We start from the raw sequence: 24,854 nt of genomic DNA, 5'->3' as shown, positions 1-24,854 counted from the left end.
CAACAAGTCTAGTCTGGTTGTCTTTCTTTAATTTTAATAAGAGCCTTTGAAGCTTATTTTTTCTTTGTTGAGTGGGATCTTTATGCCACCTTAAATTAGTTTAAAGTTTTTAGATACTTTATCAGTGTAGTCTTATTTGTTGAAAATGACAATACCATTTCCTTTGTTTTGATTTGAAAATACAACATTATTTACATGTTTTATATTATTCAAGCAGTTGTTTCATCATTTGACAGGTTATGATTATTTGTTTTAAGTTGATAAGCAGGAATACACCTATTCTTGATATTTCTATGACATAGTTATGAAAGGTGTCCCTGTTTTTAATCCAAATGGTTAATAGTTTAACAGGTTAGTAATTTTTCAAACTTGGCAAAGGAATTGGTAGAGTTGGTTTTCTTAGGAGTGATAGTAAAGTTTTTTGTCATGTGGTTTAAACATCTTAGGGTCAGTTAAAATATGATCAAATAGGTTATGTATGACTTCTGATGGTTTCATATAAAACATGGTTCTGGGATACTTGTCTTTTTAACTTGTGCAATTTCTTTAATCTGATTAGTTTGTACTGTAATAATTTTTGCTCATCTTGAGTCTCAATGACTTGCTTTAAATATATGTAATCCAAGTGTCTATCATGTTGTTTTAACACTAACAGCCTGAAAAGATGACTCAAGTTATTTGTATTTGTTTTTATATAATTAATTTTTCTGGGCATTATGGTATTGTCCTAAACTTTAGGTTGATATTGGAAACTTCAAAATATGATTTTTTTAGAAATTCAAAGTGAAACAAGTTCTTTTCAGTGTTCCAATATAATTTTAATGTGTAGACAGTATTGGTAGGTAGTTGTTTTGGAACTTAATTTTTAGAATGAGCATGATAAAAGTTAGAAAGTATACCATTATAGCACTTAAGGACAAGGTTACTACACAAGCAAAATATAAGAAGTTTCATTATAAATTACACAAATATAAAATTTCATCACTTTTAACAGTTGAAATTTAATAAAGTACATGAAGAAGGTAGTATCTTAGCTACAATGATTTTATATATGTATATATGATACAAATATTTCTACATATTAGTCACAATAATGTACATATGTGATTATGAACAGTAAACTTTGTGATTAATTTGACCAACCAGGAAAAACACACTTTAGCAACTCTTTAGAAATAAGAACCAAGTCTAATCAACATGTATAACATTAATGACATTGTGCTTCCCTAAAGATGACTCAACTGTTTTCAGTTCACAACCACATGTGCAAAATCCTACTTGGAGAGCTTTTGGACAAAAGATGGCTGGTACGTAAAACAGTATACATAATTGTTTGTTCTTGAATATAATAAGTTGTTTCAAAGAGCATTGATTCAGCTATCTACACCTGGGTACAGATCTTCTGTAAGTATATCTAGAAGAGCATGATACTTTACCTAGCTATTGTAATAACTAACATGCATGGGTGAAAGCTGAGTCAAAGATTAGATCATGCAACCACTAATCAGCATGAAAATCATCACTGGAGCCATTTTATAGAGTGATTGATAAAGTATTCATTAATTTAGTAGAATATAACGGCATTTTGTTGGAGTGGTGGCAGACATCGGTTCAAAATAATAACTCTTTGGGACTGGATAAACTTCTTAGAAGGTTTGACCTTCTGATACAGGAACATATATGGAGAATTAATCTATGTTCATTACCTCGGTAACAAAAGTACAAAATGAACTGATTCATTTAATAGGTGAGAAAATGAAAATTGTTGAGAAGGTTAAAAAAAGTACTACTCAGTGATGCTTGCTTGCTTGCTCATCAGCCATTAGGAGCAAACAACCATGATTCCTAGAAGAGTAGGGTTTTGGGACAATACAACTGAAATTCAGAAACACTGACTTATTAGTTGTTAAAGATTGTTTTGGTGAATGTTTGGCAAACTCATTCCTGCAATTTTTCATTGAACAAGGCCAGCTGTTACAAATTACAAAATAGAGGTTAGGGGTATGCTAATGGGGGAAGAGCAGAAAGGGGTTCAAGCCACACTCTTTGCATCTGACACTATGTGCATTTAATGTTCACTCTGAGTTTTAGTTTGAAGTTGGTGATCAGTAATGCAGTCAAATTATTTGGAGTACTACAGAAAACTTGTACAATATTTTCCTTTTATGTTCAGTGATGGAAAATTTAGACTTTTGTACATAATTTAATGGTAGAGATATTATTACACCCAAGTTGGGAATGCCAAATTGCCTGTGTAAAGGCCATGTTGTTTCAAGTAGCAAAAATTCAAACTATCAAGACAGCTCACCTTTAGCTAGAAATCTTGCTTAAGTTCTTATAAGTACAGAGACACTAGATTTAAAAAGAGATGCAATAGAGAAGCTAAATGATTCCTGTAAAGGCACAGACAAAGACTTGGAAAACTAAGTAATGAAGAAACAATAAATTTAGAGAAGAGATTTTCAAAGAAACATAGTCATGATACAAAATTCAGTGACCCTCAAAAACAGTTCAAAGCTCAGTATTTCTGCAGACTACTTGATACTGCAGTTACCTCTTGTAACAACCAATTTTACCAATATGTCTTGGAAACCACAAACCAGCCAACCCTTCTGGATTGCTACAAAAATTAAAACAGTTTTTGACAAATAGTTCATCTACAAATACTTATGATTATGAACTGTTTGAGAAACTCAAAGTAAACTGACAGAGAACATTGAAACTGTTAAAGATATTTTTATTATTAAATGTCCTCGGAATTTAATAATTTGTGTTTCTCTTTTTCTCCACCAGATGTGTGTTGTAATTATGTTGCTACTAAATGACTAATGAGAAAATATCTCTATGAGTTTGTTTTTGAATTTTGCGCAAAGCTACACAAAGGCTAGCACAAATAGCATAAGACTAGAGGGAAGGCAGCTAATCATCACCACCCACCACCAACTCTTCACCAAAATGAGTGGGATTGACCATCACATTATAACGCCCCTCAGCTGAAAGGGCAAGCATGTGATGGTTGGAGGTTTGAATCCATCAGTTGAGTGCCTTTACCACCTAGCCAGGCTGGGCCTAATACTAGTAATATCAAATTTTTTACAATCAACTTGGGAATTGAAAGAGTTGCAAGACTTTTCACAAACTATATTTTTATACTCTATTTCTATGTCTAGCAGAACATAAAGCATGTTACAAAGAGTCAAAAGCTTATTCTTTTAATCTTTAAAAAACATATTTTAAAAATACATTTAGTTTTCCAACTTTCAATAAATTGTCAAACAAAGAGAAACTTGTGACAGAAATTATCATTAATGAATTTTTTCTTATTTGTTTTCCAAATGTAGAATCATTTTACAAAACAAAATAATTACCTCTTGTGGTCTATGCAGTTTATTAAGGCTAGAGTACCAGTAACATTTCTTCCATTTTATTACCAATTCCAAGATGGTACTGGCTGTTGTTTTTTCCCACAAAAATTGCTTCTCAGATGACCACAGTTATTACACAAATTAATAAAATGCCTCATTTTCTCCTCTGGCCTGTATGGTGCAAGTTAGTATTTACATAAAAATAACTAACTTTTCAAACTATAAACCTGTAGGTAAGGCAGTCCTCACCATTTACCACTGCAGCTTGCCTTTATTATGTTTATCATAAAGTTCTCTTATATGTTTAAGCACTGAACCAACGTTTGTACCAAGTTTTGCTGAAATGGGAAAAATTGGGATATTGGCACCCTGTTCGAGTTCTTTCAATTTGCTTGCAGATTCAGGTAAATCAATTTTGTTGGCTATGATGGCATGTGGTCTGTTGGACAAACCTGGTTGGTACTGTTCTAGTTCAAACTTTAGACTAAATACTTGATCAAGTGGAGAAGGTCGAGACAAATCTACTACATAGAGTAGACAAATACACCTTTCAATGTGACGAAGAAAAAATAATCCCAGCCCTCGATTCTGATGGGCTCCAGGTATTAGCCCCGGAAGGTCTGCCACTGTAACAAATGTGGAAATTCATACTCTTAGAAATTCCATCTTGAATATTTTATTAAAAAGTGATAAATAAGGTTGTAGTAGCTCTATTTTATACTATTCTCAAAATGGTCATTCTGGGCCAAATTTTCATAATTATGCAAATTTTTTAAAAAGTGTAACTGTTAACAAAATGTCTTTTTTAAGAGTTGTTACAAACTTTGATATCTGTTCTTTTTTTAAGAGTAACTGAAACCTTATTGTAAGATGTCAAATAAACATTGTAAAACAATTACTTTTGATAATTTAAGACATAAATGCTGCCAAGTGTAATCTTTTACATTATGTAACAAAATTTTTACTTTTTCTTGTTCCTGGGCAGAAAGTACTATTTCCCAATTGCTTATGCCTAAAGTAAATGGAAAAGATCTATTTTTTTCTCTTCAAACTTTGCTTTTGTGACCTGGGTAATGAAGTTTTCAAATTTATGCATTTTCCAGAACATTCCAGGTAGATTCAGTGCTGAGTAGAGAATTTTCTCGAACTTACAAGAATTTTCAATAACTTTCCAGAAAGTTGTAGAATTTAAGAATTTTCTAGAACTTTCCATAGTAATATATATACAGAAGCTCACTACTCACCACTTCAGTTTAGTTCTAGCTGCCTAAGTGAACACACAGACCTATCCAATTTTCTCAGATGGCATCAAGAAGCTACAAGCATTCTCCAGATACATTCTGCTATGTATGTGGCCAATTTATCAAGATAAGAGCAAAAAAATACTCTTGACAGCATCTGCTAAAATGTGTGAAGCCTACAAGGCATGTTTCGGCATGTCTGTTGGGGATCAAGACAAACCCTGGGAACTTCATTTTACCTGCGAGCACTGCAAAGAAACTGTAGAAGGTAAGACGGACAATTTTTGCTTGCTTGAACAGTAATATTTTACATTATACAAATTTTAGACCTTTTAAAATTTAAATATCTTTCAGTGCACCTCAAAGAGGAATACAACAGCTTCAAGACCTTGCTAGAAGCCTTGAAGTATGATGAGTATGGCTGGGAGGTTATCAGAGACTTCAAAATGGTCGCATTCCTAACGGATCTCTAAGGAGGCTTCACCAAGTTTCTCTGTTATTTTTGCCTTTGAGAGATCAGGGAGCACAGCACACAACAGGAAGCACTTGCCACAACGGACCAAGTTCTCTGTGGGGAGGCACAATATCAAGTATGAGCCACTAGTGGACCTCCAGAAGGTGTTGTACCCACCAATGCATATAAAATTGGGTCTTATGAAACAATTTGTCACAGCTCTTTATAAGGAGTCTGCAGCCTTTAAGTACCTTCAAGACTTCTTCCCTAAGCTGTCTGAGGCAAAGGTCAAAGCTGGTGTGTTCCTTGGACCACAAATGAAGAAGATCCTGGAGTACACAGAATTCTCCAAGAAGCTCAGTAAGAAGGAAGAAAAAGCTTAGGGCAGCTATCTTGTAGTAGTTCGGGCTTCTTTGGCAATCACAAGGCCGAAAATTATGTGGAACTGGTTGAGGCTCTGGTGAAGAACTACTGCAAAATGGGCTGCAGGATGTCCATGAAAGTCCATTATATCTTGGTTGAAGTGTAAATGAAAATGTGCAAAGTTAATTTTCAAATTTCATTATCCATGTCACAAAAGCAAACTTGGAAGGTAATAATGGCCATTTTCTGTACTTTTACAACATAAGCAATTAAGAAATAACACATACTATCTAGGAACAAAATTTGTGTTATCTCTAAAGAAAACTCACTCAATCTTACCTGCTACTTGTTCATAATCATCATAATGAACTATGCCCACATGTGGACTAAGAGTTGTGAATGGGTAAGATGCAACTTTTGGGCTTGCTCTTGATATTGCTCGCAAAAGAGTCGATTTACCTGCATTTGGAAATCCCACCTGCAACATCATGTAAAGGTATATAAAGGACTTGGAAAAATTAAATGCAGATTAGTAAAATGGGATCTTACTGTGAAAAACGAAAAGCTACCATGGAAACCAACACACACACACACATCTTATCTGAAAAATGACCTCTTAGCTGAAATAATACAAGTTTGCATGGCTTCAACTGAAAAACACCCTCATCCATAAATACGTTTTGTATTTGTACAGAATAATTAATACTGTGTGAAACTAAGTGCAGTAGTAACCAATAAATAAAGTGGACTGAATTAATAATTTGATCATTTCAAAAAATGTGGTGACCATATTTTTGTGATGTAAAGATTGTGTAGTTTTCTGGGATAAGACTTGGTAACATCTTACAATACTATTGTCTCTGTACTGTTCATTATGTACAATTATCATTCCAACTAGTTCGGAAGTTGCTTTTATACAGATGAGACAATTAGAATATCACATTCATACAAAACAGCCTGAAGTTATTTAATATAAAGAGTATTTAAAACTAAGGAATTTTTAATCATTGCACTGTTAAAGAGCACTTCTAGGTTATAACATCTTTGTTTTCTGGCCAATTACCTTCAAGTTGGAAAGGATGTCATTTTCAATTTTTTAGTGCATGTAATATACATATGCACAGAAAATTAATACTTAAGCAGTCAAACAAATGAAAACAAGAAGAGAGATTTACCTTTTCTGTATGCTATTCTGAACTACACAAGTCTAATTAAATTCAGATTTATTTCTGGTTCAATAAGAACAAGTATCAAACTGGCCATTTTATTAAACAAGTACTTAAAACTATACCACAATTCCAATGAAAAATTTAATTGTTGTTATGAATTCATCAACTTTTCCCTCTTGGTCATACTGACTGATCTTGTAATTACTTTGTACTTGTTTTGGTTTCCAAACCATAACGTTTACTACAGAATATGTATGTTCACAAAATTTGGCATGCATTACAAATCTTTTGTACATAAAAGAATCAGAATTTTTAATATAGGATTTCTATTGAAGCTTTGTCTGTGAATACATTGAATCTTTATTTTTGAACAGTCTGTGTGAAAAGGTATTTTCATGGTAAGATTAAAAATATTTTTCTTTCAAAAACCTGAAACATGATTTGTGTAACCTCAAAAACCTATATACATATAAAACTTTATATTTTATCTGTTATTCCCTTTACCTCTATGATATACTTGATAATTTAGCACACAGATAAGTCAAAGTACAATGAAAAGTAGTAAAACCAGAAATGAAAGGAGCAGCTGTGCCATTTTTCTTTATAATTCCTCATGAAGTTTTCAATAACTTATTTTGAAAGTTTGAACAACTAAATCTGTGATGATGAGAAAACCCACTTGTAGAGAAACATTTGTGTGTAAAAATGGCTGGTATGGATAGAGAAAACTATGTAGAGGAGCGAACAACGTTTCGACCTTCTTCAGTCATCTTCAGGTTCACAAAGAAAGAAAGATGTAACTGACCAATAGCTGACCACATGCCTCAAACTTTGACTAAGAAAGTACCTTTGTCATACTTAAGAGTTACGAAAGAAGTGTCACATCTCTTCTACACTGGCATTATATATGTAAAAATGGCTGGTTTGGGTTGAGAATTTTTTTTTTTTTATGTAGAGGAGCGAACAACGTTTCGACCTTCGGTCATCGTCGGGATCACAGAGAAAGAAAGAGTTAATGACTGGTAGCTGACCACATGTTTGAAGGTGGTTGTGCAATTGGGTGAAGCAATGTAGAGGGCATGCTTATATGTTTGATTATATTTATTAATATAGGTATAAAGGTGTTCCTTTGTATTGGTTTATTTTGGGCTTGAGTTGTTGTATAAGTAAGGCTTCGTTAATTTTGTGTTTGTTTATGTTTGTTTCTTTATTTGGTATTTGAGTGTTTTCTATGGTTATGTTGTGTTTATTTGACTTGCAGTGTTCGAAAATGTATGAAGGTGACTTGTGTTCTTTGAATCTGGTTTCCATTTTTCTACTTGTTTCTCCAATATAGAAGTCGTGGCAGTTATCACATTGTATTTTATAAATAAAGTTGGTGTGATGTTTGTCAGTGTAGTTTTTACATAGTATAGACCTTAGTTTTGTGCCTGGTTTTTGAATACATTTGGTATTAACTGGAATGTCATATTTTGTTACTAGTTTCTGCCAAATGTTATTTTTCTGCTGATGTCGGGAATATATGGTATGCAGCAGTATATGGTTTTATGATTTTTTGATATGCGAGATATATTTATTTTTGTTGGTTTATTTTGTTTTATGTCTAGGTGTGTGCGTATTATGTTTTCTACGGTTTGTGGAGGAAACTTATTGATCTTGATGAAATATTGTTTTATTTTGTCTAGTTCATCGTTAATTTGATCTGGTTAGCATAGTTTTATGGCTGTGTTTATTTGGTTTCTCAGTATGTTGAGTTTTTGTTTTGTTTCATGTGCTGAGTCCCAAGGAATGTATAGTCCAGCATGGGTGATTTTTCAGTGGATTTCCATTTCAAATTGTGTGTCAGTTCTTGTAATTTTGAGGTTAAGAAATGATATTTGATTGCTTTCTTCCTGCTCACATGTGAAGTTAATGTTGGGATGTATAGAGTTAATGTGATTGAAAAAAATTAAGTGTGTGTTCTGTAGATCTGAATCCCTCAATCGTGACATCTACATATGTGTACCAGTATATTGGTGGATGTTATGCTGTGTTAGTTGCTTGCGTTTCAACTTGTGTCAAAAAAATATTGGCTAGAACTAGTGATACTGGGTTGCCCATGCTTAGGCCATTTGCTTGTATATAATTGTGGTTGTTGAACATGAAGTTTGTCTTCATCATGATGAATTCTATGAGGGTTGCTGGGAATGTCTATTGATGGGTTAGAGTCTCAGATATAGTTCTAAGGCTATCTTGCAGGCTTCAGAGGTTGGGAATCCTGTAAAGAGGGATATAACATCGAAACTGGCCATTAAGGCTGTATGATTAAGTTGAGTGATGTTAGACTTGAAATTAAAAGTCTTTGATGAATAAGCTGGCTGATGTTACATATTTGTAAAATGCCCATGCTATGTATTTACCAAGATTGTAATTAAACGATTCATATGTGGACATTATTGGTTGTAATGGACAATCTGGTTTATCAGGTTTGGGGATGCCGTATTATTTGTGGTGTGCATAAGTTGACCTTGCGTAAGTAGGAATAAGGTGTTTTTAAATTTATGTTGGATTTTTTCATTTTCAGTAGTATTTTGTTTAGTTACGTTTAGTGTGTCTTTGTTGGATTTGTGTGTATTGGTTTAAATTTGTTTGTGTCTGATAGGATGTTCTTCATTTTTTGGATGTATTCATTCGTGCTTATTATGACTAACGTTTCCTTTATCTGCTTTTAGAATTTTTATGTTTTTGTCTTGTTTTAGGTTTTTAATGGAACAGCTAAATGTTTAAAATTTATTTTCTGTATTTATTTTACTGACAACAACTAAAGTAAAAATCTGCTGAAAATAAGCAGTAAATTGCTGTATTTGTAATTAAACACGAATAAAGATTATTATTGTAAATCAAACATTTTAGATTATATTCATATTATTTGAGTTAATTCAATGTCTATGTTGTTGTTTTTTACAAATCTAAATACTCAGCTCATCAAATACATTGAAACTTACCAAACCTGCATGAGCTACTATCTTCAATTCTAATATGTAAACACGTTCTTCACCTAAAGCTCCAAGTTCAGCTACATTTGGATGTCGATTCTCATTACTCAAGAAGAAATGATTTCCCTTACCACCAGCTCCTCCTCTTGCTGCAACAAACCGTGCACCTTCTATATCAAGGTCTCCTACAACTTTGGAGTTTAGTCTAATAGATGTACCTATAGGTACCTGAAAAAGGAATAAAAAAATCCAACAAAAAAATTCTGATACTATTAGCAGTCTTGTAAAGTAAGAAGAGAGTCATTTTAAAAGAGTAATAAAAGTTTTAAAAGATTTGTAACAAAATTTTAATTTTAACTCACCAGGATGACTAATGGGTAGATTAAAACAGCAGCATCAGTCACCTGAAGTTGGCTTTTCGAGTTATTTAATGGTACAGCCATACTCTAATTTCAAATCGAACCAGGTGGACTGTGATTCTTTAAAGGGAATAACATTAAGAAAGGTCTAATGTATAAATTAAAAACTTAAATAGCATTAAAAAGATTGATCACCTTTAAAAAAACCAAAAAACTTTATCAAAGTGGACAGTGTCACCATCACCAATAACACTGTAATGTTAGGGACAAACCTTTACTGGCTTTATTTGAGGGAGGTATATCAACCTCCATGGATCTTGCCCTGGGTCGATTGGGCAGGTCTTTGCTGTTGGAAGGGGATTCCAACAACTGAGGATGTGAATGAATGGTTGTTTTGCATCTTGGTGTGGGAGAAGATGTAACCGAAGAAATTTCCGTACCTGTAACCAAAGGATGTGGATCTTGGGATTTGCTGGAATGTATGTTTGTGACAGAGGTAGGTGTTGAAGTTGATTCATCAACTTTTTTAACCATGGAGGTCAAAATATTTTTCATTTTGTTTGAGAATGATTCTTTTGGAGGCACATAAAGCTTTGTCTGCACTCCCAGTGTAGTAGTGGAATGAAGAGCAGTAGATACGTCTGAGAGGAAGTGGTGGACAGCAACTTTCGAACATCAAGGTAAGTATTGTTATAAATCATTTTCAAACACAGCACCTCTTTTTCTTCCAACCATTTAGGACAAGAACAAAAGTACGACAGCTGAAAGCCATTGCAATTGACACAATGAGGGTCCATTTCACACTCATAGGCGTCGGGGTCCTTGCCACCACAATGAGCACACATCAAGGAACCATGACATGACGTCTTCGAGTGAGTGACCCACTGACACTGGAAACATTTGAAAGGGTTTAGAATGTATGGCCATACCCTGCAATTAAGATAACCTGCCTTGATGGTGGCAGGTGGGTGTGGTGATGTAAATTCCATCTTTGGAAGTGTAGATATGCCTCACTGTAGAAACTCCTTGGGTGGAGAAACCAGTGAGAATCTCAGATTCTGGTATGTCCTTCAAATCTCTCTCAATAATAACTCCTCATGATGAATTCAAAGTAGCATGAGGTGCAATCACAGTAGGTATATCCCCAATCACCTTTGAATGCAAGAGGTGTTCATTGTGTTGAGAAGTGGATGTTTCCACTAGTACGTCACCAGATCAAAGCTTCTTTACTGAGTTTGGAAAGCCAGCAAGTCCCTCTAATTCCTTTTAAATGAAAAAGGGAGACATTTGCCCTAAAGGTTTGTCTGAAAGAGAATGCAGTGTAAGAAAATGAGGTACAACAGGTGTTACAAATGTTGAAGATTGCTGCTCAGAATCTTCAAGATGTGGTCGTTTACCTATGGACTATTTGTTCACTATTTTATTTAAATTATTTTGAGAATCCATAATAAAAAAGGAATATTTTGGTGCCCACTGACTCCCCCCACCCTGAAGCCTTATGAGGGGACGCACTACAATGTCAAGCAAGGACACTGCAGCAATGCCAGAGTTCCGTGAGCACTATATTCAAACACAGCATTAGACACGATGACTACAACACCTGTTGAGAACTTCCAACACTGGTACTTGGTTGACCCTAGCCCAAGTGGACCAGCCGAATGACCCAAAGGGGAGGGGGCCACTCAAAGCCTACCCATCTACAGGAATTGAAGGCCAAAGTGGTGTGTTAAGGTTAGAACCCTCCTCTCCTCTCCTTCATGGGTCGCCATGTAAGGCAAACACGTGGGTGGATGTTTAGATCCCAGAGGAGGTCAAGTGAAAAAACAGAACCTTTCCAATGACACTGTCTGACATTATGGACAAACCTTGGGACAGAACATGTTTAAAACGGTACCATCGTTGAGAGTTGTAAAGACGGCAAGAAAGTAAAATGTAATCTGAGTATCACACAGACTACTCAGTGGAGCATCAGTTTCAGATAAAAGAAAACGATGGGTTAAAAAACTGACCAATGTGTAGTCTAGTTAGAACAACTTCCTCCTGATCCTTACTGAAGCAGGATGGCCAAAGTCCAAGGGATAGTATAAGCCAAGGTGAGACGGGCTGAGTAGTGGAGACAGAAATGTCATCCAAGAAGATCCAGTTCAGCCAGATGCACCTGGACACAAAGGCGAAAAGGAACAATGTAAGACCATTTACTCTGAGAAAGCATAGCCCAGATGGGTGACCAAGGTCCAATATCTTCAAGTTTGAAGTCCTGGAAGAACCAGAGACTCATAATCCAGTATGGATCGAATGAGGCCATAATAGATCTTCAGCAGAGTATCGATTCTCTCCTCAAGAGGTGGAAGAGAGAATACAGAGGATGTTCAGTGCCTTTGTACACTTGACACATAGTTGCTTGATATGTGGAATGAATGTCAGTTTGTAGTCAAAGATAAGCCACAAGATCTTTATCTCAGGGACCATGGGAAGAATAACATCACTGAGACAGAGCTTGAATTGAGGATGAATACCCTCTTGGTAGCAAAAGTGCATGTAAACAGTTTCAGAGAAAGAAAAGGTAAAACCATTTTCTGTGATCCACTTCAACAAATAATTGAGAGCAGTTTGAAGCTGTTACTCAATAAACTTCATTCTCACTGACTGATACAAAACGTGGATGTTGTCAAAATAATAGAGCCTGTTTGCAATGATAAGAGAAAGTGCAGTGATAGCATTAATAAATCTTCCCACTGAAAAATGTGACACTCAAGACAGAGCCGAGAGAGACTCCAAGTTCCCATGGAAAAGCACTAAGCCTAGATGAACTTGGAATTGCCAGTCTATTAAATTTTTTTGAATAAAACTGGGTAAATGGCCATGCATTCCACAAGTGGAGGTCTTGCAAAATTCCATATGTCCATGTGGTATCAAATACCTTCTCCAGGTCAAAGAATATGAAAAAAAGATGTCATCCCTTGAAAAAGGCTTCTATGCTCAATATTTTAAGTCAACTTAGGTGGTCTACAGTGGAGGGATGTCATCAAAACCTGCACTGGATGGGTAAGAGGTGGTGGTTTGATTTGAGGAACCAAACAATTAACAGTCTTCTGTAAGACCTTACAGTGAGAGCTCTTCAAAGCAATTGGATGATAGTTAGAAGGAACCTTGGGATCTTTAACAGCAACAAAGAGAGAGGACAATATCCCAGCATCAAGCAGCAGGAAAAATATTATCTTGCTAGATCTGGTTAAAACAAGCAGAATAATAGCAAGCCAAGACCAATGCAGTGCAAGCTTGAGTCCCATCAGTGTAAAAAGTTATTATAATCATAGACTGTGTCTATGACTGTGTCAATTGGTCTGAAAGGAAAGAGGCAACCACTCTGCCCAGTCCCACCACTGGGACAGCAGTAAATCATGAGATTTATAATGCTATAAGAAAAACACACACACACACACACACACACTCAGCCTAAGACTTAATGTCCAAGAAGGTGGGGGGTGAAACAGAAGTGTTATATGCACAAGAAAAGCTATTGCAGAAAGAATCAGTGATGCTCTGAAATAAGCAGCTTTCTGGCCATCTGAGAGCAAGGTTAAAAGGAGGAGGGAAGTACACTGCTCACTAAATTTTAATCTTGTCCCATATGATTTTGGAACTGGTGGTAGAAAAGATGCTAGTTGTGAACTTAATCAAGATTCCTTTTGGCTTTGATGTCTTACCTGCCAAAAACCTACGTAGTTTGAAATTGTGGAATAACTACAAAAGATATCCTAGGCCCATTTTGAGCCTTCATTCCCTTCTGGCAGGCAGGATTCCACCTTGGATGAGGATACCATGAAAAAGGTGTCAAAGTTTCAGGAATAGATTGAGCAGTTGCCTGGACAATACAATCAGTCACTGCTCCCATGCAGTCATCTATTGACGGTATGCAGATGATGGCAGGATCAATTTCTGAGAGAGCAGTGAAAGAAGGCCAAGTTGGCACTGTCTTGCTTCCACTGAGGCATGCAGGTCAGGTGACACTGACTTCAGGCAGTCTCCCTCAAAATGATAGGAACCCTATCAACCCTCCAAGAAAAGTGAGTGAAAAGTAAAGGGGGCAGATAGAGATCAACAATGGTAAAAGACTGCGTAGGTGCATGACAGTAAGTATAAGAGCCAGTAGTTAAGATAAAATGGTTGTGATTCTAGAAACTATGCTTTACAGAACTACCCCTTTGGTCAATACCATCATTACTCCAGATGTACACTGTGCCCTTAGTCTCTCAGGATTAAAAAGGAAGACAGCAACTGTTCAACAAAAGTAGGTAAACTGAAAGTACAAAACAAGACTTGGAAAAAATATTGTCAGTTTCATAGTGTCCATAAAAAGTAAAATTTTGGTGTAAAGAGGGTTTTTGCAAAATGAGAACAAATCCACAGGAACAACAGAAAATATAAAGCTAAATGCTTTTGTGGTTGTTTTGAGTTGGACAGCCAATTTGCTGCCAGAACACAGACCAACAACCAGATGTTATGAGTTCAAAAACGAAAAAGCACTATTCCTATGAGTCACTGTTTCCCTATTGGCTGATGAATTAAATGACAGTGTAATTGTCTAAATAGATGAAAACACTATTCCATTACATTTGTAATGAAAGATAGTGACATATCTGTTGAATTGCTTATATCAAAGAAAGACCATTTCACACGAGAGTAAATATCAAAAATTGTTGAAGATATTCAAAACTGACCTGCATCTGTGAAAAGGTACAAGTTCAGACAGGGTGGAAGAAAACTGATGCTCATAGCCATGCGGAAACTTCTGAGCTACCCTGATAATGAGAGGTAAAGAAAAGGAAAAAGAAAACAGATTACAGGGTACATGCCAAAATCTACTAAATGGAATACAAAAGTGAAAGATTCCAAAAATGACCATATGCATAGGAAGGAATGGAGGCATAAAAGCTTTGAAAACCATAAGCTCCACATCTGAAAAATGTATTATAGAGGCTGAATCCACCCAGTAAACTACATAAAAAATAGAGAAAGTTGATTCTACTCAACACACTAAGTGATAAAAACTCTCAAATGAATCAGTTTTACACAGGATGTTTAATTTCAAGTTCACTAAATGTTTCTTCACAGAATTTTGGGTAAGCTTTTAGTAAACATTACACATATATTGTAAATTTTCAAAACATTCAGAGCTTCTACCAATGAATTGTCTGTTAATTTACTGAATCAGTATGATTAATTAATCTATGTGAAAATTGATTTTTAAATTAAGAATACAAATATTCTCATTGTACTATTTCCATGATTCATCTAACATGACCTCTAAAGTCTCCTAAATGAATATTAAACGTTTTTACAGGTAAAACTTTAGACTTTGTCATTAAAATCACACATCTAAATATAGATTTTAGTAAATCATGCAATATTTTGAATGACACTGTTTAAAATTAAATGTTTGTGATGTCAAAATACAAAGTCTATAGTTTTGTACAAATTATGAATTCAAATTACTAATATTGACACGATAAATTATAAAATAAGACCCTTGTACCTTCTTATTTTGCTGAGATATGGGTTATGTACTGAATCAAACACAATGGCCCTGTTCACCTCTTACCATTTTCAGAAATGATCCTTTATATATTCTTACATGACATGTGAATAACCAATCAACAGCTTAGAATGTCCCCAGAGCAGAAAACTTAGTAAAAACATTTTATTGAAAACAAATAATGAAATTTTGTGTACAACACAACTTTTCTTGAACATACATTTAGTGCATTAAATTAGAGCACATATTGTTTTATGGTGATTATGAAGTTAGTCAAAATGACTGAACTAATTATCCATAGGGTACAAGAAAATAGGACAACTCCAACTGAGGAGTCTAGAGCTCAGGAGATTTCTAAAATGTGGATATGAGAAACTGCATTGTTTAAGATCCTCAAAACTGAATTCATAAAAAGTAACATTATTATTATTCTTTTATTTTCTGAGATTAACCAATAAAACCCAAGCACTGAGCTAATGATAATGGGGAATATTCTTACCAAAGGCACCATATCACAGATCCTGGAACATATGTCCAAAAAGCTAGTTTTGTTAATTAAAAAAAATCAATTTAATATAAGAACCATTTTTAACAAAAGTTCCAACAGAAATAAATTTTAAAAAATTCTGTTTTTTTTCTCAAAATCAAGAAACAATGTAAGAAAGTCAAACTTTATATGTTAAATAAAAGTTGAAAATAGTACTAAAGTTCTATGATTGTTAGGAAAGAAAAGAACACAGCTGAACTTGTAGGTGCTGAGAATTAGAATAAGCTTTAAAATATACAAAAATGCTCAAGAGGAGAACTGAAAAATGGAGTATAGCCTTCCTACTGATGGAATGGTACAGTCTAATATTGATTGTATCATATACTGTACAGTACACGTTACGTGTACGAGTGGGACTTTTGTTCAAAGAGCTGGTGCACATGCAAAAACTTTTCAGCAGTGGTGCAGGATATTAGATAGCTGTTGTGTAGAGATCATTATCACTCTGAATGCAACATTTCTTGTAAGCTAAGGAATACTGGATTTTGTCAGTCTATTACACAGATCCAGTTTGAACATTTAAATATAGAGAATCCAGTAGAAGTTATTATGTATTGGTCCCTTGTAAATAAAATAAAAACATGTGGTGTTTGTGTTTTATGTCTGTGATAAAAACTGTTCATTTTGCATTTCACTTTGTGACAAGTCTCTTTATTGAATTGAATTTCATGAATCAGTTACTAAGATTTAGCATCACTTTGTAATCAGTATTCTGACCAAATCTCCTGTTATTAAGCAGACTTTTCTCTATTGACTCATTGCTCTAAAGTTAATTAAGATATATTACAGTGATCCACTGTTGGTTTCAGGCATTTTTTAAAGACCTATGGTGGTTTGAATTAGTATTAAAATTCATGTTAATACTTGTCTGTATAGAATGATTCTGTATCACAGGATGTTTCAGCAAAATTATAAACACCTTTCTATATTACATAAAAATGATCTTTACCGAGTATGAAACATGTGGTAGTTTCAATCTTAAATTTTCAGATCAGATACTAGACATGGCCATATACATTGAAAATATGTAGTAGACATAAGCTACTACATTGTGATAGTATAGTATTAAACTAGTTACTTTATTGTTCTTCAAAACTTAGAGGATGTATAATTCTGCACAAATGATAGACTATTCTATTTATTTTTAATAAACTATTACAAATGGAAGCACGAAACAGTGATGTATGTTCTAGATTCATCATTAAAAAAGTTGTTTGAATTACACTAACTATTCTTGCTTCTTACATAATGCAATATATATTGTGTATACAATTAGTACTATGGTTGCTTAATATTGTTTGATAATTCATCAATAGAAATGCTATCCAAAAACTAAAAGACTGGATCAGAATTCATTGGATGCTTGTCATATCCCTATTATTTACACATCATATTTAGGTGTTTTACCTGGATTATGGTGTGTTCACCATTTGCTCCATGCATATCTTTACTTTTCCCATTCCCACCAGTCTCCCCTCTCACAATCGCCTCCACATGGTTCAAAGACTTTTTATTCAAATTGGCTAACAAATAAATAGCACAAATGCAACATTTCAAATTAAAATACATAATCTAAACATCTCACATTAGTCATTGGCTAAAAAAGTAAAAAAAAAGCCCTTGATTAATCTTGCTACTTTAAGAGGAATGTTTAGGAAACATTTTAGAAACAAAACCCAAGCTTTAAATTTTAGGCCACTTATTATCTTCCATAAAATGTTAAGTTTGTTAAAACACAAGAACATGGACATATCTGTGGGTACAGCTAGGCAATTAAAATCAATTATTTATAAGCAGTAATTATACCAATTAGTGTAAAATAGTGTTAATTAATCAGCATAACAATTAAAGTAATTAATTGTCATACAAATATTCAACTAATCAAAATTAGTGTTTCCAATTATTGTTTGTACCTTTGATTATTCTAACTATTCAGCAATTGAAATAATACCATTGGGATTTTTCATTACTATTTTAATTAATTCAAATTTGTTTAGCTTAATTAGTTTTATAACTGCCAAAAATACTCAACTAATTAAGATTTCCAACTATCTAAGTAATTGAAAAAAAACATTCCCACTATATTCATTTGTTGCTAAGTGCAAAGCTACAAAATGAGTTATCTGTGCACCATAGGTACTGAAACAATTGTTGGAATTATAAATTGTTTTTGTTTTTTATTTACGTGATAGTGGTTCACTAACTTTTTTTTCTTTTGTTCTGATAACAATAATTAAATAGTGGAATGTTACTATTTAACGAGCCCTATGATTAACTGATTAGCAAATTGCACTCATCATCCAGTTCTACCTCTGGAGATGGAGAAGTATAATGACTTTATTCTTTCTTACCTTCAAAAATAACATGACCTCCATTTCCTCCATCACCACCATCAGGACCAGCATTAGGGTTTTTAAAAAGCCTCATAAATGAGATGCACCCATTTCCCCCATTTCCTCCAATAACTTTCACTTGACATTGATCAATAAAGTGACACCGTTGCTGAAATGAAAAATTAAATTGTAATTCTTCTGCCACAGAAGTCACACTAAAATAAATTTCAATGGTTGATCTAATAAAAAGAACACAAGCTAAAAAGAAACTGTGTATTAATAATATAATGTGTAAAGAAGTGGAATAAACAAAAAATAATGAAAAAACATTTTGAGAAACATAACTCGTTTATCTGTTGTTTCTTTTGTTATTTAAATATATATTTTAATTTTCTTACAAATAAGCAACTTTTATATTGAAAGGGAAAAAAAAGGAAATAAAAAACTTATCCTGACTATCTAGAATCACAACTTTATGATAGTTACAGCTGTTTTGAAAGACTAGCTAAGACTTGTATAATAAAGAAATTAGGACATTTTCTCCAAATTTAATGGGTTTAAATAATGTGTGTTTTACTGTAACATATTCATATTAGAAATAAACAAAAGTAATCTTGCGAATGTAAAAATCAACAGTAGCAACAGCCTATGATTGTGACGGTTAATTCATCTTCATGTTTTGACTGACTTCTGACTCCCTTTTCTCATCTTCGGATCAAAAGATAAGAAAAAGGAGTTCCAAAAAACAAGTTGGATCAGCTGTCGCTACATAGAAATTTTGCAAAATAAACAGTTACATCCTAAACTTTCTACTAAACATTATAAGCAGTAGCAGGTCATCATTAGAAATCTAATATGGATTTAATATATAAAAAAACTAAAAACAAAGTTAAATGTTCAATGCATTAAGTTTTTCCACATTTACTGAATTTTTTAAAATGACTTACAAGAATAGATACTGATATACAAATGATAAATAACTTTTTATATGTAGAAGGCAAAAAGATTAGACATCATTTTCTTTCTCTCACCCTTTGAATCTCAGATTTTGGTTTTTTACTCCTTAATGCCTTGACACAGTAGAGTCTGCATGTATATGAAAGCTTCTTAAAATGTTTATAACTGTCAACCAGTTGTGGATGCTTGATCACATTGAACATCAGCTTAAGTCCCTCTACACCCCTATAAACCAAAACATTTTCTAAAAACACTGCAGTTATATAAATTAAAATTAAAATAAAAACTGAAATTATATGTAAAGTATAATTTGCAACAAAAGAAAATTCATGATCCACAAGTATGAAATAGTTTTAATATGATTACTCTACCTCCATTGGAATGAATTCATTTGTCAAACATAATTTAAAAGCAACTTTATGTTAGACACATAAGCACACATTAAACACAGCAATTTCATCTTAAAACAATTTCTTTTCACTCTGCTAAATGTAAATTTCTCCTGCAATTATTTTCAAATATTTTGTTGTATAATGGTGAAAAATACAGAGAACAAATGTTCTGATACAGTGTTTCCCAAAGTGTGGTCTGTGACCTGGTACCAGTCTATGAAAGAAAAAAGAAAAAAAAAAGCATCTGCAGAAAATTAAATTAATTTTAACCCTTTTATTACCAACCACCATTTTATACTTTCTTCAAGCCCTTCTTGTACATTAAAGAAACATGTAATTAAAACAGTTAATATATATACACACACACACACACTAATAAAATTAATATTTTCAAATACATTACAATTTTAATTTTATCTAACTTGGATTTCTCCATATTTTAACCAAGCTAATACAAGAGGAAGAAAGTGAAAGTTTGTACTCAAGGTTACAAAACTAAAATTCACAAGTTGATGGTTGCCTTCACACCTTCAGTCTCCCAGAAATTAAAGTTTTCTTACTTTGTGCAATTTAAAAAGCCTAAGATTAAGTTGTAAAGTGTTGATAACCTTGCAGCCTAGTTCTAGTGTAACTAAAGTTAGTGAAAATAATGTTCAATTATAAATGTTTAAATGATATGCAGCTTTCTAGTAAAGAAAAGAAAACAAAGACCTATTAAACTCAACAGTATTGTGATAAATATTTGAAGTATAGTTTTATAAGGGGTGGTAGCAATGATGACTTGCTACTATGTGTTCTTTGTTATTCAACATTATCAAATGAAAGCATGAAACTATCAAAACTAAAAAGCCACCTGAATACCAGATATCCAGAATAGTTTCCAACTGGTTCCTAGTTGGAAAAGTTTGAAAAATGTTGTTTTAGGTGAAAAACATTGCAAATGTTAATAATAACTCATCATTTTTTCTTCATTACATCCATGTTCCTCTCACATAAAAAGTAAGATCTTTAAAAATTTAATATTGCAAGTGCACCACTTCAATTATGAAACATTTACCAAGTCAATATCTAAATATAAGATTCTCAAGACTATAAACCTTACATTTTCACAGTGTCAATAAAATTTTCCAGCTTATTCCCTAAGTTCACATCAAAATAATTAACTTAAATAATGAATAATAAATTGCCAATAGATGAGGGACAATACTAGTAATCAGGGTATTGCCTATTTATCACCACCTTATATTTTATGTACTACAGAAAATGAATAGAATTTATTACTCATTCTTTTTATTTTTCACTCATAACAAAAAGCCACTGAGATAAAGATGAGCAAATCTGGTTTCACTAACAAGCCAGCAAAGACATATAATTGGCAAACAAAACTCAGAAATCAAAGACCAAAAGCTTCACTTTCCAACTACACTTCCTAACTAACAGATGCTTTTATGATAAAGGTAAATAAATTGAAATAACAAAAGTTAACATTTTCCTAAACTGAAAATGTATTTTCAATAATACTTTCCTCTGCTGACACTATATTTCTCAATCTCCAAGACTTCCACTCTTTGCCTATCAAAGCACTGAGAACACTTGCTCCAGTCTTTTGTACCCAACTCAAATGCCTTAGGCAAATTCTAATTTTCAAAACATACTTACCATATTCTGACAATATAGCTAGAATCCCATTGATGTTTTTTGTTACATAACATAAATACAAACAAAAAGATAACCATAAAAATGCTAACCACATTCAATGTCATAATGTAAATAGCAAATAATCCCAACACTTCTGTTGATAGAAATCTACACCATATGCTTTGTCAAGAAAAAGTAATTACATAATCCGAATGAGGTGTTTATATGCAATATCTGGATACAGAGTGCCTTGAAGTTGGTGCAGAAATTTGCAAATTACAATTTGCCTAAGGCAAGCATTTTCAATGCTTAGATGAGCAAAGAGTGGAAACTCTGGAGATCAAGAAATAGCTATAGTGTCAGTGGTTCCCAACCAGGTGTGTGAGATAACATTTGTTTTGGCCACCTTTACCTTTGTTCTTAAATAATTACTGTGAGGGGTGCGAGAACATATTAAAATGTTTTAGGGGTGCGGGGCATAAAAAGGTTGGGAACCATTGGGTTAGTGAGTACATTTTGGAAATTTTGTTTTACCACATACATATTAAGTTCCCAAATCAACTCTAATAGATTTCTATCTCCTTAAATGTAGCCTCAGGAGTTAAAGTCCACATACAATGGAATAATTTGTGGAAACATTTGGTGAGGTATGTGGTATACAAATTACTTTGGTACCATTTGCAGAAGCTTTTTACAGTGACACAGCAAAACTGGAAGTTCATATAAAATAGTATCTTGTTTATCCCTTGGAAATGAAATTTAGTGTTACTCACATGAAGATGTAAGGCTTTGAATCTCTTAAACATGATTTGAAATTTATTATCATTTGTAATTGCTAGTTAATTATAATTTTCTACAATTTAAATTTCTGCATCAATCATTCCACAGAACATTCAATGCACTTATGTAGTTCTTATCATGTCTTTATAGAGATAACTGTGATCACCAATACAAAAACAGTAAGATTTTATCAATCTCTGCTAACACAACCTGGACTTAAATTTGGAATAAAGAACTTTTTTGCAGATGGAAAAGACTTGGGATTATGTTGGAGTAACAATTATGACAAAGATAGCAAAAAAAAAGTTTGTAATCCCAATAATGACCAAAATTTAACCCCACAATATACTTTGGCATTACCAAACAGAGTAGATATAGTAACTCTGAGAACTTTAAAAGAAATTAAGTTCAACTGCATGCCAAGGAGAAAGAGATCTGAAGACCAGAACATTATAACAATGAAACTCTTCCAATTTGCTCATACCTACCCACTGGTCAAGTACTAACAAAAAATATTAGCAAATGGCTTGTGTATAAAATCCTTAAACTTCTTGAAAATATTTGGGGCATTATTATATGATCCAAGAGTTTACCATTCTTTAAACTTCCCAATTTTTTTACAAGCTTAAAATTAATATGACCATCTTGTATAATCTTGTTTTTAATTACTATACAATGTTCATGATGAGAAATATTGCTTAAATGTAATTAGTAAAAATTATAATTTAGTAATCCAGCAGCCATTTTATAAAAAATCAGAAATGAGTCTTCCTTTATCATCCCTCAAAGGAACCACTCTCATCCTAACATTTTGTTTATCTTTAAGTTTACTTAAAATAAATTCTTATTTAACTTTAACGTTTTAAGTTATACTTTTTTTATAAACACTTTCCAATGTCCATATGTCCTGTTTAACTAACTTTCCTGATATTCTATAGTCTACTTAGTCTTCTGTCATATCAGTCAATTTAAACTTAAATTTATAATGTTCTCTTTAATGTTATCCTTTATACTCTTTATGAGCAAATCTGATTTTTTATTTATAACCATCTTTGAGTGTGAAAGGAACAAGCATATCTTGAATACCTAAAAATTTTAAAAAATGTTCAAATTTGATAAGTATATCCAACCAGTTCTGTTGTCCAATCCACAAAAGATAAGTTTTGTTGAATACCTTAAATGCTAGCTATTTTAAGATTTGTAACAAAAATTATATTTCTGATCTCTGTATGAAGTAAAACAAACTTAATTGAGCAATAATGTTTCCTAACCTCACTTATCAATCATCTTTTTAAAAGAAATTAAAAATCTAAAATAGCATTTTGTTCAGATCAATTGGTGAAGAAAGCTACTCTGCATGGTCTCTAAAACTTCTCATGAAATTAAAATCACCCCATAATCATAACATTAACAAATGAACTCTATATTTCACTGTGAAATATGTTATTAACTTTATTAGTTTTATCTAGTGGTCTGTATAAAAGTGCAACTAAAAGACTTCTCCCTATATCCTATAACAGAAACCAAAGATTCATTCTCCTTGCTCTTATATTTGATATCCTTAATATCAACAGAACACTTTACATGGTATGTATAGCTACAACTCGTGTTAAAATTTGCTTCTTTTAATTCAACACATTGTATGATGTGTATGCAATATTTGCAGCTAAAATAGTTAGAGATGCAATCTCATAGCATCAAATTTTCATAGGTTTTCTCAAGAGCATGCCCAAAGGGTTCTCTAGAAGTGATAATGACCTGATTATTCCAAAATTACTTCTTATGGCAATAACAGGATGCAATTGAAATTTTAAAATGCCAATCCTCCTTTTTATTGCATCACTCTATTCACATGATCCTGTATTTCAAAGATATGTCTCAAAGTGTAATCATAAATGTTTACATCTAATCATATTTTAGTCATCCCATTATATCAAGATTGCTCCTCTGTTTTGATTAGAACTATAATCAACCATTTTATTTGTTATACTTCTAGCATTAGAACAGTAACAATTTAGCCTACTGTTATGAAGTAAATGAAATTTCTGGTCGTGAATTTCATGTTTCAAGAGATTGTCACATTGTCTTGTTTGATTGACCAAAGCCCCGGGCTCAAGTAAACAACTATTACATTAAGCATGATTAAAGCATAAATTTTCAAGTAACATGTTACATCTTATTTTTTACTAATATTACACTTCCCTTTGAATTTAAAGTACCTTAAAAGTTAAATATAAGCTAATTCTACGAAATAAGGTTGTCAATGCAAGGCAATATTACATTCTCTAACCATAGTAATTTCGACTTAACACATTTCGATGTTTAAAACTAAAATTACATACCTAAAACACAAAACTACCGTATAACCTAAATAGCTTCAGGTGTCCAAAAAGTGATTTACAACAACACCATCTAGTGTGCAAACTATATATATGTATATTTGTATGCTTGTGTAAGTTGGAACTAGTTTTTTTTCTCGAACAAAAATAAAATAGAAGACGAGATAACGAATACTGAATAATTTCTTCTAGTAAAATTTAAGAGTGTATTATATTTTAAATTTCTTTTTTCTTATAGATGGCTTAACAAGGGCAGCCTCGTGGACCAAATTATCTCTTCTTATCCGTAGCGCTAAATTTGAAACTGAAAGGTGATCTTTCTCTACCTTGCAATACTCTCCCCCCCCCCATAACAGAACATTTAATTATCAAATTGGTTATTTATCGCGGGTGCCATATTTACGAT

General features: G+C 33.0%; 1 protein-coding gene across 2 annotated transcripts; it reads right to left on the bottom strand.

Moving 5' to 3' along the window:
- Positions 1–796: 796 nt before the first annotated feature.
- LOC143239182 (mitochondrial ribosome-associated GTPase 2) lies at positions 797–24,537 on the bottom strand. Of its 2 annotated transcripts, none has more exons than XM_076480047.1 (7): positions 24,452–24,537; positions 19,374–19,524; positions 18,361–18,511; positions 17,417–17,532; positions 9,577–9,795; positions 5,763–5,901; positions 797–3,991 (listed from the first exon to the last, which is right to left on the bottom strand). In XM_076480047.1, exons 2-7 carry the CDS (start codon positions 19,500–19,502, stop codon positions 3,618–3,620), a joined length of 1,128 nt encoding a protein of 375 aa, XP_076336162.1. In that variant the 5' UTR covers positions 19,503–19,524; positions 24,452–24,537; the 3' UTR covers positions 797–3,617. The 2 variants fall into 2 exon arrangements, with proteins under 2 accessions (XP_076336162.1, XP_076336161.1); XM_076480046.1 differs by having other exon boundaries at positions 19,374–19,525; positions 24,420–24,500.
- Positions 24,538–24,854: the final 317 nt, after the last annotated feature.

This window comes from Tachypleus tridentatus, chromosome 13 (genome assembly GCF_004210375.1).
Source record: "Tachypleus tridentatus isolate NWPU-2018 chromosome 13, ASM421037v1, whole genome shotgun sequence".
Lineage (NCBI taxonomy): Eukaryota > Metazoa > Arthropoda > Merostomata > Xiphosura > Limulidae > Tachypleus > Tachypleus tridentatus.
Note: the sequence above shows the minus strand (reverse complement) of the source record. Positions and strands in the feature narration are given on the sequence as shown.